This window comes from Mirounga angustirostris, unplaced genomic scaffold, assembly GCF_029215605.1.
Source record: "Mirounga angustirostris isolate CCGP_5_RB_7025 unplaced genomic scaffold, mMirAng1.0.hap1 SCAF_6, whole genome shotgun sequence".
In the NCBI taxonomy this organism is placed as follows: Eukaryota; Metazoa; Chordata; class Mammalia; order Carnivora; family Phocidae; genus Mirounga; species Mirounga angustirostris.
Genome location: NW_026991714.1, coordinates 28899253 through 28916155, shown reverse-complemented (window position 1 = coordinate 28916155; position 16903 = coordinate 28899253). Strand labels below are relative to the sequence as shown.

At 51.9% G+C, this 16903-nt stretch overlaps 1 protein-coding gene across 2 annotated transcripts in view; it reads right to left on the bottom strand.

The window, feature by feature from the left end:
* Positions 1-16903, bottom strand: part of CACNA1S (calcium voltage-gated channel subunit alpha1 S) — a 69898-nt gene that overhangs the window by 41769 nt on the left and 11226 nt on the right. For both annotated transcript variants that reach the window (XM_045877067.3, XM_045877068.3), the window contains exons 3-9: positions 10485-10624; positions 8592-8734; positions 8260-8412; positions 5447-5652; positions 3950-4053; positions 1456-1601; positions 935-1016 (exon numbers count right to left, since the gene is read on the bottom strand). In XM_045877067.3, the coding sequence (XP_045733023.2) occupies positions 935-1016; positions 1456-1601; positions 3950-4053; positions 5447-5652; positions 8260-8412; positions 8592-8734; positions 10485-10624 (974 nt within the window). The remainder of the gene's footprint in view (positions 1-934; positions 1017-1455; positions 1602-3949; positions 4054-5446; positions 5653-8259; positions 8413-8591; positions 8735-10484; positions 10625-16903) is intronic.

The window sequence follows — 16903 nt, the reverse complement described above, 5'->3', positions numbered from 1 at the left end:
ATATCATATTCATTTATTCATCAAATACTTGGCAGTACCTCCCGAATGCTGGGCACTGTTCTAGGCTCTGTAGTGACCGTAGTTAACATAAAGAACCCTAGCATGTAGGGCACCTGGGTGGCTCAGTCATTAAGCGTCTGCCTTCGGCTCAGGTCATGATCCCAGGGTCCTGGGATCGAGTCCCACATCGGGCTCCCTCCTCGAGGGGAAGCCTGCTTCTCCCTCTCCCACTCCTGCTGCTTATGTTCTTGCTCCCACTATCTCTGTCTCTATCAAATAAATAAAATCTTAAAAAAAAAAAAACCCTATCACGTAAAAAACCAAGCAAAACAAAAAACCTGGTGTGTATGTGTGTGTGTGTGTAAGAGAGATAAAAGCATAGCAAAGGTCTTGAAGGGATACACATCTGTTACCATGGTTACCCCTTTGAAGGGCAGTGGGGACCTTCATCTTTTCTTTGATGTATTTCTCTATTGTTTGATCTTTCAAAATCACAAGTATGTATGAATTTGTGAGAGGAAGCAGCCAACCAGACAAACACATCTTCCTCTTGAGACAAAGGTGCTTGAGCCTGGAGCCAGACTCCTGGGGGGGGGGGGGGGGCAGCCTCCTTCCTGCAAAGCTCCCCGTGCTACCTCTTTACAGCACTCACCTTCCCTCTTCCCAAGCAGAGCTTTCCAGGACTAATTACCCTGCCAACGCCACTCTGATCAGAGGGTAGTGGCCAAATTCTCTCCTTGCCCTCTGGCAGGCTCCCACTTTCTTCCTGAGGTAGTATATAATTAGGTCATCTGCTGAGTGCCCTCTGGTTGCACTAAGGGACAGGAATGTGACTCTAAAGCCCAGTAAATGGGGAATAGTAAATGGGTTCTAACTCCACATCTCCAGGAGATCTGAGGCTGGGAAGACTCTGAGGAGAAGGGTGGATACTCACACGAACTGGATGATTTTGTTCAAGCCCTCGATTTCATACAGGCTCTCTGTGTCGGAGCCTCCTTCATCCAAAGACAGCTTCCCTGGGAACAAGAGAGAAAGAGTGGACCAGTCTTCTGGGCCCCTCTGGGCTGGACACACCTAGTCTGGGCACACTGGGAAAGGGACCATTGACTGGAGACACCTGTGACAATGGGCCCTAGGTGGGCCTGAATCCCTGTGCACTCCCGGCCCTAGGAAGAGCCCACACCTGCAGGGGGTTGGTTATGGACAGGTGGCATGGTTCTTTGTACTCCAGGAAGAAACCCGGGCACCCCTGGATGCTATCATTTCCAGATGTAAGGCTTTAGGCAAGTCACTCACCCTCTAAGGGCCTGAGTTTTCTTGCCCGCAAGATGGCAACGTTATACCTGCTCCATGGGCCTCCCAGGCTTACAGGAGGTTACCTGACGCAGTGCTCCCTGTGGGCCCTGACTGCGAGGGGGTGGGGAGGGCATGCTGACCATGCCTTTGGGCCCGAACCTTCTCTCAAGTCCTCAACGTCCATGACCTCGCCCTGCGTGATCCAGCTCATGTAGCCCCGGAGGTCCTCCTCCAGCTGCTGCTTCTCCCGGAGCTTTTGGAAGGTTCCCCTGGACTTGGCCTTCTCCCGCTCCTTAGTGAATTCCCTGAAATGGAACAGGGGAGACAGGGGAAGGAGGAGAAAAAAGAAAGGGGGTGAAGGAGGATTGAGCTTCCTAAGGACAGAGAGAGCACATTCTGTGGCTGGGTGTGTTTCTGCCTTCTGGTCCAGGGGGTCATCTGGGGTCCAGGTGCCCTTCCAGGTGATGGAGGGGCAGGCTCTCTCATGCCTCCTCACCATCCCCTCCCATGCAGCCTGCCTTTCTCATTGCTTTCTGCTCCTCCCATCTGATATTTCACCCTACCTCGTCTTGGGATTACCTTGGATATTAGGGGTTAACGACACGACAGCCCATTGCTCTCACAGAATCAGCCACGGATCCTCACATTTTCCATGCTGCCCTGACCTTGAAGCTACTTTAGAATGTAGTTGTGCTTACAGACCTAAGGCCTGGAGGGAAATCTCCTGAGTCTAGAAGAAACCAGGTAGCAGCGCTAGAAGGAAGGGACCTGAGGGCCAGCGAGGGGTCTTCAGACTGGTAGAGGCAGCCCTCCTGCCCCAGCAGGATGGGGAGAGAGGGAGGCTGGAGCACAATGATGGGCTTGGGACGTGAGCACCTCGGCTCTCTGCACCAGCCCCCCGGGGGGCAGGCCCCGGCAGGGCCTCTGCCTTTTCGTGCTGTGGGTCGTTGGGTAGTCCCATGAAACCTATGGGTCCCTCCTCAGAATAATGTTGTAAAACACACAAAATAAAACTATCTCATTACAAAGGAATCGATCATATTAAAATACAGTTATTGAAATATAAATTGTGATAAAGCACCACGTATGTTTCTTTATTAATTAACTAGCAACATCTAGTTGCCGATCTAACAACTATTATAGTTTCAAAGTAGTAATGAGTGTAGGCACTATTTGCAACATTTGTAATGTGACGTGTGGTTTCTCCTGGGACAAGTCACAGTCAGCGCTAAAACCACTACTGTGGCATGTTGTCTCCATGCCTGATGAAAGGCAACATTAGGGCACCTGGGTGGCTCAGTTGGTTAAGCGACTGCCTTCGGCTCAGGTCATGATCCTGGAGTCCCAGGATCGAGTCCCGCATCGGGCTCCCTACTCAGCAGGGAGTCTGCTTCTCCCTCTGACCCTCCCCCCTCTCATGCTCTCTTTATCTCATTGTCTCTCTCAAATAAATAAATAAAATCTTTATTTTATTTATTTATTTTTTAAGATTTTATTTATTTATTTGAGACAGAGAGAATGAGAGACAGAGAGCATGAGAGGGAGGAGGGTCAGAGGGAGAAGCAGACTCCCTGCTGAGCAGGGAGCCCGATGCGGGACTCGATCCTGGGACTCCAGGGTCATGACCTGAGCCGAAGGCAGTCGCTTAACCAACTGAGCCACCCAGGCGCCCCTAAATAAAATCTTTAGAAAAAAAGAAAGAAAGAAAGAAAGAAAGAAAGAAAGAAAGAAAGAAAGAAAGAAAGAAAGAAAGAAAGAAAGAAAGGCAACATTAAACTTCAAAGAGAGTTAATAAAAAAGAAAGACAAGTTTTTCTTATTCAAGTTCACAGGACCCCCTGAATTCTGCCTACACAATGCCTGGAGGGGAGCTTCTGGAGGGGGTTGATGGCAGTGGGGGAGGCGGCGGACTGTCACTTCTAGACTGTCCGCTGTGGGTGGGTGGAGCCGTCGTGGAGAGAACCTCTCTAATAACGACCGTTAGTACTTAGCCCTCATTATGTGTTGGACTCTGTTCTAAGTACTTCATATGTATTAACTCATTTAATCCTCCCAACAACGCTATGAGATTATTCCCATTTGATAGATGTGGACTCTGAGGCACAGAGAAGTTAGGTAATTAGGCCAAGGTCACACAGCCACCAAGTGGTAGTGCAAGGATTTAAGCTTGGACGGTCTAGCTCCAGAGTCAGGTGCCTCACCTGAAGGCTACACTGACTCCTAATGCCAAGCATCAGCTCAGGCACATCCAGGGACAGGAGGCTGGGATCTTAGGGACTTCACTCAGAGGGAGTGTGGGTGCAGAGGGACAGAGGAGGAAAGGATGGGAGAAGGCTTGAGGAGAAGAAAGAAAAATTAAAAATGAAGGAGCTCTTACCTTTATTTTCTATATCTCCCTTGCTAACCCAGGAGCGTGCTCTTGGCAGAAGGGATAAGCAGAGGTTCTAATCCACATCTCCCTGCCCTCCTCTTCCTCTTCTCGCTCCTCTTCCTTCTCTACCCACTACTCTCCTTCTCCCTCTGGCTCTTTTCCTTCTTCTCTCCTCTCCTCTCCACCCACCCCATCCCAGCTGCCCCTTCTCCCTCCCACCCTCTATCCCTCTTCTCCTCTCCTCTTCTTCCCTCTCCTCCCAGCTCCCTGTGAGCTTCCTTACCCGCTCAGGACACCCAGCACCAGGTTGAGAATGAAGAAGGATCCCAGCAGAATGAGGGTGACAAAATAGATCCAGGGCCACTCGTTCCCGATGGCATCATTGACCTGGTCCAGAGAGAGGTGTGAGTCCCATCCACTGACCCGAGGGCTTAGGTCCCCTTCCAGACTCAGGGCGCTCATGCTCCACCTGACCCTGGGGGAGAAGGAGAGAGGCCATCTGGGCCCAGTGAGGGGACTTTCCTCCCTCTCCAAAGACCTAGGACCTGGAGTTAGAAGGACTTCTCAAAAAGGAGCCTTGCTGACTGTCCACTTGGCCCAGACATGACTGACCCATTTCTCCCTCCAGCCATCCACATCCCTGGCTGGAGTCTCTCATACACTCTCTCTCCAAGTGGTTTCTTTACAGCTAAGATCTTTCAAAGCAGAAGAAACACTAAAAAGTCTTGGCCTAAGCTTGGCCAACTTCTTCACGAACAAGCTCTGTGACCCTAGACAAGTCACCTAACATCTCTGAATATCATCCCATCTGTCCATGGGGATGGTGATATGCGCTTGCCCCCACAGACTTGTAGTAGAAGTGAAATAACACATGTGACAGGCCTTTGAAATGTTTAATAATTTGCTCCCATAATATGAGCTTACAAGAACTATTCACACCAATCCTTTCTGTTTGCAAGCATCTGACAGTTGGATAACCTTCCCTCAAAAGGCAGTGTCACGTTGTGGTTAAGATTTTTGGGATCGGAGCCACATGGATGAGGGTTCAATTCTTGGATCTATTGCTCACTGGTTCCATAACTGCGGGCAAGTTACTGAACCTCTCTGAGCCTCAGTTTACTCATCTGTAAAGTGGGAACAATGGCTTCCATGGTTGGAGGATTAAATAAGAAATGCAACCTATCTCCGGAGAAGACCAAATAAATAATACACTCCAACAAGAAAACTAATATAGCACTGCATGTTGCTGGCACTGTTGTAATTCAATTAATCGGCCTAGTAACCATCGTAACTACCCTATGATGTAGGTAGTATTTTTATTTTATAGACAAGGAAACTGATATCTAATAATATTTATATCGGAAAGCAGTCTTGCCCTGGGGCAAAAAGAGACTCAGAGGGCCCTTCATCCCTCAGGAAATCTGAGATTCTAGGTCATTCAGGAAATCTGAGATTCTAGGTCATCAGGAATGAGTCACTCTCTGGCAGGCTTCAGAAAAAGTTAGAAGTTGAGACCAGAACCCATGGATTCCTTGTTTTTATTCCTCACCCACCTCTTAGGTCCTGCACAGACAGGTTGTACCATGGGGACTGCCCAGAGGATGCTGGGACACACACTGGGGACAAGAAGGGGGCCATGCACCCTGTGTAGGTTTCCCAAGGAGGGGTGAGAAGGAGCAACGGACCCTAGAGTCAGTGACAAACAGGCCCCACCTCCTCCCCTGCCAGGTGAGCCTGTGGATGAAAGGAGGGGGCTCTGCAGCTGCGGGGCCAGACCCACCCAGTAGAGGACGTCGGTCCAGCCCTCCATGGTGATGCACTGGTACACGGTGAGCATGGAGAAGCCGAAATTGTCGAAGTGGGTGATGCCGTGGTTGGGCCCCGGCCAGCCGCCCCGACACTCGCTGCCATTGATCGTGCATGGGCGCCCCGAGCCCGTCCTGGCGCAGGGTGAGGGCTTCTCGTTCTCCACTGTGGCCACGATATCTGGAGGCAGAAGGCAGCGTGAGCGTCAGATAAGAGGCGCAGGTGGACAAGAATGGGAGAAGAGTAGTCTGCAATCACTGAGGACTAGGTCTAGAACACACTCAGCTGGAAACACAAAGGAGTGCTCCCCGGGAGCATATGGTGCTAGAGAAGAGGACTGCTTGGGCATCTACAGGCAGCAGTGATCATATCTCGGGCCCCAGGGCCTCATCGGAGGGTCGGCTTCGTGCCCCCTATGTAGCAGGTGTAACCTGAATGTCATGTCTACCCACAGAGCTTTTAAAAAGGAGGCACCTGTGTGGCTGGGGCGGAGGTGTGGGGTGGGGCCACCCGTGTTCTGACTTGAGTTCTTTCTGGGAGCTGACATTGAGATGTCCCAGTGGGACAGAGATGAGCTGCACGAGATGTGAAGCTTTAGGGGCGGGGGTCTGCTCTTAGCAGGCGTTCCCAACAGGCTGCAGTCCCCTCCGTGTCCCTGGATGGTGCTCTTTGGATGACATCCTGGATCCCCTTTTATCTCAGGATGTTTTAGTCTCCTATTGTGTTCAGAGATTCGATTAGCTCATCAGAGCTGGAATGCCCTACCTTACCCATATTTACCATATTGGTTCAGTCTTCTGGCGATGGGAGAGGAGAACATCGATGAGTTCTGAGCTCTGAGTGGGTCCCTGACCCTTCAAGTCAGGTAACTCCCATCCCAGAAAGGTTCTTGAGCACTGTTGGCCGGCACTGGTCAAGAACGCATGAGAACACCAGAGGAGACCTCCAGATTTGGTTTGAAGGCTGTGATAGAAAGCCTCCTCCTCTCTGTCTGGATAATGCTAATTATAGGACATAGATTATTGCAGGAACATGAAGAGGCTGAGCTGGGAGGGGACTAGGAATGGAACCAGCAAAAGCTCTATCAGAGTTCACTGTCTTGACTTGGATTTGGACCATGTGTTGCCTGTCCCCTTGTCATGGGCCTGGGGTAAGTGAGGAGTCTCCTGAGATACTGCAGATCTTGGTGGCCTTGTCCATCCTGGGTTATTCTGGTGAGTTAGATTCTGGGCTTTTGGTGGGAGAGATTGTCCTAACAGAAGTCACTTCTTTCTTGTGCTGTGTCCAATTCCCGTAGACCCTGGTAGAAGCTAGGCTCCGACCGAGACAGACTGACACAGCGGGCTGGCAGCACTGAATCTTGGAGTGGGGGACCCATACCCTTTCAGGGCACCCACCTGGTCCAAATTATTTTTTTTAATTTTTTAAAAAAGATTTTATATATTTATTTAACAGAGAGAGAGAGAGAGAACACAAGTAGGGGGAGTGGCCGGCAGAGGGAGAGGGAGAGGCAGACTCCCTGCTGAGCAGACAGCCAGATGTGGGGCTCGATCCCAGGACCCTGGGATCATGACCTGAGACGAAGGCAGATGCTTCACCGACTGAGCCACCCAGGCGCCCCTGGTCAGAATTATTTTTATAAGAATGCCAAGACATTATTTCATCTCCCAATCTTTCAATGAATGCGGAGTGGAGTTTTCTAGAGCCTTCATGACATGTGACTTCACAACAGACTGAACACAGAAGTAGCTGTGAGAATCCAGCAGATTCTATTAAGCTAAGTCATTAAAGAGATTTAGATAAAATGTAAGACAGTACCATTCTTCTCACTAAATGTTCTTGGTTTGGGAAAATATAGTTATTTTTAATAAGATATTTATGTTCATAAGTAATGGGCTAATCACTGTTCTTTTAAAATGAATTAATAAATTAATATTATGACATTCTCCTCAGTTTTCCTATTTATGAATATCAATGAATATCAATAAGTAAAATCCATATCAACAAAAGCTCTTTGGGGTCCTTAAGAATTTTTAAGAGCGTGAAGAGTCATGGGGCAAACAGTTTGAGAACGGCTGGTTTGGAAGGCTTGGCTCAAGTTCATTTGGGCCTCAAGATATGTTCTCTCTGATAACCCCACAAATGACACTTTGGCTCTTGGGTGCTTTCTTGAGCTCCCCTCTAGACCCCACTCTGTGGGCCCCTGCTCTGAGGGGCTTCTTAGATTAAAGCTAAAAGGATGGCTGCCTAGAAAAGTACAAATAGAAATTCAGGCTTGGGGCGCCTGGGTGGCTCAGTTGGTTAAGCGACTGCCTTCGGCTCAGGTCATGATCCTGGAGTCCCAGGATCGAGTCCCACATCGGGCTCCCTGCTCGGCAGGGAGTCTGCTTCTCCCTCTGACCCTCCTCCCTCTTATGCTCTCTGTCTCTCATTCTGTCTCAAATAAATAAATAAAATCTTTAAAAAAAAAAAAAAAGAAATTCAGGCTTGTCCTGAGCCTGCATCTCAATCCACAGCTGGCCCAGAAAGCCCAAAGATACCACACTGATCTAGGGTGGGAGTACTTCAAAGCAGCCTGTGGCCCAGCCCTCAGCCCTCTTCCCCTGATCACTGACCCTGGCAGACCTGTCCTTCCTCCAGTTTCCCATGACCAAGAGAGACCCATTCCTCAGGGTAACAGGTATGGGAGGAAAGGACCTAGTTCTGGGGGTTCTTCATGGCTGAGGCGGCTGTCCCTTTGAGTTGCCCTAGGGCCACTCCCACCTCCCCAGTCCCTTGGGGGCTCACCTGTCCCAATGAAGTAGCAGGTCTTGTGCATCTTGCCCTTGAAGAGCTCCAGCCCGATGATGGCGTAGATGATGACCATAAAGAGGACAAGCAGGGCGATGTGGAACAGGGGCAGCATGGCCTTGAAGATGGAGTTGAGGACCACCTGCAGGCCTGCAGAGGGCGAGCAGGGAGGAGGAAAGGGAAGTCTTCTTCCCTCTTGGACTCCTGGCCCTCCCTCTCTCTATATCCTGGGAAGCCTTGGGACAGCAAGGTGGGAGGGGGACCCAGAGCCCGGCAAGGGAAAGGGTTGGGAGAGGAGGAAGGGCGTCTGCAGGGGCACTAGCACCCACTCGGCACCCCGGACACCAGCCGGAGGGGTCTGAGCACGCGGAAGGCTCTCAGGGCCTTGACGTCCAGACCAGCCCCTTTGCTGCTCATTGGGGCTGTGTTGCTTTGGATGACGTTAACCTGTTCCAGAATCACGGTGAAAACCCTAGAGTGGAGAAGAGGGAGAGAAGAGGGCCCCATGGTCAGATAAGCCCCTGTCCTGTGGCTCTGGGACCCCGTGTCCCATCTGTGCTCAGGGGACCTGTGGAAAGGCCTAGTGGAGAGGTGACAACTCTCATCAACAGCTAACTCAGATTTGGTGATGTCTGTCTGGAAAATTTTATTAGAAAAGATTCCGAGGCAAGTTCAGACTCAGGGAAAAGAGTACAGGATCCATCTGAGATGTCTACTCTGGGAGCTGAAGGGAGTTGAGGTCCATGTGCCACAGGCATTCACGGTCCCCAGCCTGCAAGCTGAGCGTACCCCACGGTGGGCGGTGCCCTCCGTGGGGACCCAGAGGAGAAAGCCCGGAGCTAGGTCTCCCCATGAGTGTTCCTCATGCTGCACTTCCCGACAATGCCCTTTTATTTTCTTTCCTGCTCATCTGCTCCTCCTCTCAATTTACTCAAAGTCCCATTATCCTTTGAAGTCCATCTCCAACCCTTCTTTATGAATCCTCCCTTTGACAACCGAACCCCTGGGACACTCTGCCGTGGCAATGACGCACTGGGTGGTACTGTTTTCCGATACTCCGTTATTCTGTATACATTGGTCCTGGCCTCCCAGCAAGGCAGCTCATTAAGAGTGGAGGCTGATTCGCAGAATTCTGTTTTCCCCAGGGTGCCTAAAGCAGCACAGCATAATGAGTAAATAATCAACATCACGTTTATTGAATCGAAGGGCAGCGTCGTGGTTAAATAGCAGCCTCTGGAGCTAAGATGGCCTTTGTTTGAATCCTGGCACTGCCGCTGGCTAGCTCTGTGACCGTGGGCCAGTTGCTTGACCTCTCTGAGCCTCAGCCTCCTTAAATGGGAAAACTGAGAGTGTTGAAGAACCTAAATGAGATGTTACATGTAAAACACATAGTCAGTGCTTAATAAATGCTCCTGTTACAATGGGGGTTATTCTGTTATGGACTGAATTGTGTGCCCCTTAAATTCATATGTTGAAGCCCTAACCCTCAGGACCTCAGAATGTGGCTGTATTTGGAGACAGGGCCTTTTGAAAGAGTTAAGTTAAACGAGGCCGTGAGGGTCGACCCCAATCCAGTCTGACTGGTGTCATCGGAAGAAGAGGAGATTTGGACACGCAAAGAGGCCTCCGGGGGAGCGTGGGCACAGAGGAAAGCCCACGTGCTCACAGGGAGGAGGGAGCCACCCACAGTCCCAGGCCACAGGAGAAACCAAACCTGGTAACACCTCGATCTCGGACCTCCAGCCTCCAGAACGCTGAGCAAACAAATTGCTATTGTTGGAGTCCCCTGTCTGTGGGACTTTGTTATGACAGCCCCAGCCAACACATACAGTTTCCTAAATGTCTATCTTTGTGAACCCAAATAACAGGTACTTAGTATAGGTCCATGGAAGAAATAATGGATGATAAAGGTTGAGAAATTTATAAACGTCCAGAAACTGCTGGCCACTGCAACCACGTATATCATTTCCAATTGTGTGTGATGGGAGAAGAATAAAGGAACACGGAGTGCCTAGCTGGGGAAGGGCTGCGTGAGCTGGCAATGCTGCGCTCTCCCCCAACCCTGGCCGCATCTCTGCAGGGGCTGGCCCTTCCAGAGGCCGCCCCCTGGCACAATGCTTGGGGTTCCATCCTGCCTCTGGGATGCTGGAGGGAGTGGTGGGCACAGTAGCCTCAGAGAGCCCCTTTGACCTCAAACCCGACCCCCCACACGGGGGCCTCACCCCAGGAAGACAATGATGAAGTCTAGCACATTCCAGCCACTGCGCAGGTAGGCATCCTGGTGGAAGAGGAAGCCGTAGGCAATGATCTTCATGGCGGCTTCAATCGAGAACACAATGAGGAAGAAATACTCCAGTTTCTCCTGTGGAAGCAAACACAGTCACCCCACTCTTCTGTGCATCCTGAGTGCACCCTTGAGCCACCCTGACTTCCCCTCCAGGCACGCCGTTCCTCCGATGCGCCTGCCTCAGGACATTTGCACTGGCTGTTGCCTCTGCCTGGAATTCCTCTACCCCCATCCCCCACATCTCCACCACACATCCCCACGTTGCCAGCTCCCTCCCTTCCTACTGGTCTTTACTCAAGATTCATCCCTCACCCAGGCCTTCCCTGGCCCCACTTGTACAATTTGAGGGACCTCTGACATTTTCTGTTCCTCTTGTCTGTTTTAGTTTGTCTTCTTAGCACTTATTCCTAGCTAAAAATACCATATATATATTTTTTTATCTCGTTCATTTCCTATCTCACCCCCTTGAAAACAAACTCCATAAAGTGTGGGGATTTTTGTTCATTTCTCTCATTATGCTTCTTCCTGGGCCTAGAATCGGATGAATAAATGAATGGTCTGGGCAGTCCTCAAAGGGAAGGTCCCCAGGTGGTTTCCGGTTTGGGCATCCTTCTTCTCGCACCATCCTGGGGACTGACGGTGGGCACGGTGGCGGAGAGGGGGAGCGTTTCTCAGAACCCCAGATGGCCCTCTCCGGGCTGATCTTACCAGGGTCTGACCTTTAACTGAGTTTTCTGTAACCTCCCCTGCGTGTCCTACGGCCCCACACCAGCTGTCTGCAGACAGCCACACGCTATCACTCAGGGTGAGGGGAATCGGGGCTTGTGGGGGCGGAGGAGGCCCCGCAGGTAAGAGGAGGCCCCGCAGGTAAGAGGCGGGACTTCAGCTCAGCCCCGCCCTGCGGAAGGCCTCGCTACCCCTCCAGGTTCTGCCCCTGGAGCCCGATCTTCTGATCCTCTCAGTTACCCCATCCGGGGCCCAGTCACCCTTCGCCCTCCTCGGGGCCCAGGAGAGCTATTTGTAAACGAGAAGGCAGAGTCCCGTCTGCCAAGACTCCAGGCTGAAACTGCTCTCCTTGCAGCCGTCCGAACCCTGGCTTGGGGGCTTCCAAGAGCCCTGCGTCCCATCCCTCCAGGTCTCCCCAAACAAGCACAGTCTCCCCAGGGGGTGTCTGCCCAGCCTGCTGCTGGTGGGACCGGAGGCACTGCAGGACCCCGGGAGGCATGTAGAGGGAAGCTGGCTGGCCCTCCGGAGCTGACCAACAAGGGGGGCTGTGCCTCACCCCAAGCCTGCTCTTACCATTAGTCACCAACACCCACACCCAGGAAAGCACTCCCCCCAACCAGAGCCTCTCTATCAGCACACTAGGGAGGCCTATCTCATACTATGAATTCATAGTTCCTTCATTCTGGATGGAGCCAGATCAGGAGACAGACCACCTTATTAATGATTTGGAAGAGAATTTATTTTTACTTCCAAGTGGTAAGTGTGGGAAGCAAGGGAAGAGGTCGCCAAATGGCCCATTGATATGGATATGGTCCTAGAAACCTCCCAACTTGTCATTCAGAGAAATTTCCTGAGAGCATAATTTCCCCTTCTCTATAGAAAACTGAGGCACAATGGACTGGGCCTACTTTCCTTAACCTCACCCCTAATTCCTCCCACCAGTTTGTAATACCAAAGCTTCCTTTCTCTTCCATTCTTTTTCTGGAATGCCATTCTACTAACGGGCCTGTTTCTCTTTGTTTGTTTGCTTTAAGATTTATTTATTTATTTGAGAGAGAGAAAGAGAAAGAGAGCATGAGCAGGAGGAGGGGCAGAGGGAGAGAATCCTCAAGCAGACCCCCCGCTGAGCGAGGAGCCTGCCGCGGGGCTCCATCCCAAGACCCCAGGATCATGGCCTGAGCAGAAACCAAGAACTGGACACAACGACTGAGCCACCCAGGCGCCCCTCACGGGCCCGTTTATAGGAATTGTGCTCAACTGAACATGAGGTGGGAATCATGGGGCACCTCACTCCAGGAAGAGCTGCAAAGGGCAGTCTGGGCAGCTCCCTGCTGAGGTGGAGTGGGGGGCAACCATGGAGGGTCTTCTTGGAATGGGCTGGGTCCTTCCATTCCTGGGAAGGGCAGGCTTCCTGGGAATCAGGCACACTAGTGAGGAAAACTCCTGGGAAGGGGCTGAAGTCAAGTCAGCATTTACATATTTAAGTGGCTGCAACCCCAGGGGCAAGACAGTTGAAGTGGGGTTGAGAGGAGGGAAAACAGAGCCCAAAATAGTCATGGTGTTCACAGGTTGGGCGGCCAGCCACGTCCACGGGAGAGCCGCCCGCACCTGCTAGTGGTTGTCCCGCGGCCACCCGGCCCTGAGGACGCTTGTCCACCGCGGGCCACACCTGGGGTCTGGGCTTCCACAGCCTTAGCTCCGAGGCCCAGCTCTCCCTAAGCACTCCCCCGGCCCGATCCTGGAGCGCCTGGAACTCCCCCGGGTGTGCACGTAACATGGGCCCTCACCCAGGATATGCCCCTTCTTGAGTTTTGGGACAGCATTGTCCATGTCTCCCTGGGTTGCCCCGTGGCCCCGCCAGCCGGGGCTCAGTCTTCCACAGAGGGATGAGGCACATTCATGCCACAGATATTTATTAAATGCTGGACTGGAGACAGCAGGCAAGCCCCGGCTCTCTTTCCCTAAGATCAAAGTTATCGACCTTCCCTAAACCACCCCAGCTCCCTCCGGCGCCCCCTCGAGGCCACCATCAGCAGGTGGGAGGCCGCAGGTATGCCGCTCGCGGTTTCTCATCAGCTCCGCGCCTTTGGACAAGCTCCTAACCTCTGAATCTCGCCTTCCTCACTGTACAACTGAGATAAGCCCACTCCCCGCAAGAGTCCTTTTAAGGAATAAATGGCATCCAGCAAGGAAGTGCCTACAGTTGCCTGGCAGGTTCCAAAAGCTCAGTACATCACAGCTATTCTGATGAGAGACCTGGGCCCCTCGTGGAAGTCTGTTCCCTGCTTGCGCCCTGTTCTCTCGGTTTCCGCAGACCTGTTTTCTGAGGTCACATCTGCGGGTGGCTCACCAGGTCTTGGCTCTGTCCTACCTTGAATTCAACATGCTTAAAACTGAACTCCTCTTGGGGCGCCTGGGTGGCTCAGTTGGTTAAGCGACTGCTTTTGGCTCAGGTCATGATCCTGGAGTCCCGGGATCGAGTCCCGCATCGGGCTCCCTGCTCGGCAGGGGGTCTGCTTCTCCCTCTGACCCTCCTTCCTCTCATGTGCTCTCTCTCTCATTCTCTCTGTCTCAAATAAATAAATAAAATCTTAAAAAAAAAAAAAAAACTGAACTCCTCTTGCCCCTGAACTTGCTCTCCCTCCTTTGTCCCTGTCTCAGTCAATGGCACCAAAGTGGAACCCAGGGTCCTTCCGGGCGCTTCCCATCACTCTCCGCTGGGTCCCACCGCCCACCAAGTCCAGACCTTTTTATTCCGACGGTTCCTGAATCCACCTCCTGCCCTGCTTCTGCACTGCCCTGGCCTTGCTCGCTCTCACGCTTACCCACCCTGCTGCCCTCACTGCCACCCTGGTCCCCTCTCTATAGAGATCTGACCATCCGCTGGCCTGCATTCTCCAATGGCTCCATACTGCTTACCAGAAAAAATCCAATGCCTTCCCGTGGCATGCAAGTCCTTCTCTGACCCAAACCCTGCCAACCCCCCTGGCTTCCCCGTGGCCTGCTGCCTCCCCACCAGTCACGTGCAAGCACGTTCAGGTCCCCTAGCTCTCCCCAGTTTCTGTGCCTTCGCTCACAGTGGCCCCTCTGCCCAGAACCTACCTGCGGCCCGTCACCCAAGCAAGACCTGTCATCTAAGAAGGTCTTTCTAATCCCGCACAAGGAGAGTGAGTTCTGGGTGTCCTCACCTTCCCCTGTAATACTATGCTGTTCTTCACCGCCTTTCACCAAACTGCAGCCTTCTTGAGACCATGTGTATTCTCAACCGTGGATTCTCCATGGTTTTTCTGCCACGTGGACGGGAGAGATGTACCTTTCCCCCTCAGGAGTGGTATTTGGGTAGGGGGGGCAAGGGTCTCCCCGTACAGAAGGCTGCTCAGAGTCTCTGGTGGTGGTGGGTGGGGGAGGTTTTGTGGTTGGACCCCCACCCCCACCGATGATTCTGATTCCCTGCCCCTACAAGTGTGTGCTCTCCCCATGTGCAGCTGAAATGAGCTCAGGGCTTTTGCCCCTGCTCTTCCCTCTGCCTGGAATGTTCTTCCCAGATAACCGCTTGGCTCACTGTCTTCTTTCTTTTGGATCCATTTGAATGCCACCTTATCACTGAGACGCACCTGACGCCCCTCGCCCCCTCGCCCCTGTCTATCTCCTTACCCTGCTTTGTTTTCCTTTTTAGCAGTGATCACCACATAGTACACCATATCATTCTTTTTTTCTTTTAACTCTTTCCCTTGGCCTGAATATAAGGTCCATGAGAGCAGGGCCTTGGCTTTCTCCACTGCTGTGTCACCTGCATCTAGAACAGTAGCCGCCACACCAATCTTTGTGATCAGAGGAATGAGCGGTGTCCTTAGTGCATTGCTTCTCCAGATCCAGGCTGGAGACCGGGGCTGTCCACAAACTGTTGTTACCGCTCTGAGACAAGTGCAGCCATGGAGAACAAGCATCTGGAAATCGTTATAGCAATTCACCACAACTTCCCAGCACATGGGTGGACTACAGGCTCAGTTTGGGCCCAGTGAGTCTCACAGGGTGCGCGCTGTGAAGCGGTCCCACGGAGCAGGACCCCCTCCCAGTCCACAGTGGGCTGCAAATTGGAAGCAACAAATTGGTCTTTCCCCACAAATCATCTGAGAATCTCTGCTCTAGAGCATTCCATGCTGCCCGGCACGGAGCAAGCGCTCAAGAAATGTTTGTTGAATGAATGAAAAAAAAAAGTCAAAAATCATCATCTCTCCTGCAGCAAAATTTAAAGGGAGGTGCTGATATTGCATTTATAATGTGAAATACATATTTGGTCTTCATCCTTGTTAATGGCACAGAGTTCCTAAAACACTTGGAATTTTCTAAGTGATGAGAGTGACAAAAGTGTCTTTTGTTATGTTAATAGGGTAATGACTTGTGGAACTCACCTAAGGTTGGGGACTGGCCACCAGAGGAACCAACCATGTAATTAGAAGGTTGGAACTTTCAGTCCCACCCCCTTAACCTCCAGGGAGGGGAAAGGGGAGAAAGGTTGAATCCATCACCAATGGGCAATGATTTAATCCATCATGCCTATGTAATAAAGCCTCCATGAAAACCCAAAAGGACAGGGTTCAGAGAGTTTCTGGGTTGGTGAACAGTGGAGATGCAGGGAGAGTGGAACACTCAGAAAGCATGGAAGCTTCGTGCCCTTTTCCTCCATACCTTGAGGCCCCGGTATACATCTCTTCCATCTGGCTGTTCCTGAGTTACATCCTTTTATAACGAGTCAGTGATCGAGTAGGTAAAATGTTTCTCTGAGTTCTGTGAGCCACTCTAGCGAATAAATCAAACCCAGGGGAGGGTCATTGGAACCTCCCATCCATAGCCTGTCCGTCAGAAACACACATAACAACTTTGACTTGCTATTGGCTTCTGAAGTTGGGGGTGGTGGTGTCCATCTTGTAGGACTGAGCCCTTAACCTGTGAGATCTGGTGTTCTGTCCAGGTAGACAGTGTCAGAATTCATTCACATTGTCGGACACCCAGCTGGTGTGAGAGCGTTGCTTGGTGGGCAAACCCCCCATATACGCGTTGGGATTGGGTGCAGAATCAATACAGGCTTAGCCATGGGGTCTCTATTCCTAAGAAGGGACACTACACCCAGGCTCTGAAACGGGGAGATAACTCTGATCCCCTGACCCTCCTGACCTCGTGGGAGGACCGTGAGCCCGTCTGACTTTGTGAGATGAGCTTTGTTATCAGCTTCCTTCAAGGGCCTTCATTGCCACATGTCCCTTTCAAGGAGTTCTGGTTTCTCCATGGACAGGCCTCTAACCGGGGCTTTCGGGGGCCCCTCTTGGCCGGAGGTAGGCCTGGTGTATGGCCCTGACCCACAGGCCTTGCACCTGCTCCTGGGGCTGTTAGAGCTGGACACTCCCGAAGTCCTGGGCGGGCTGAAAAAGGCAGGGCTCAGATGGCACTCCCCTCACCGTCCTACCGCCTCTATTTTCAGGCTGTCTTCCAGCCATAAGGATCAGCCAGTCCTGCCATGGGGACTGCTCCTCCCCCTGGCTTGTACTGGGCGCCGAGGGAAGGTGGCAGGAGCTGGCTCGTCCCTGTCTGAGACCACAGAGACAGCTGTTACCGCACCCTCTTCCTCCT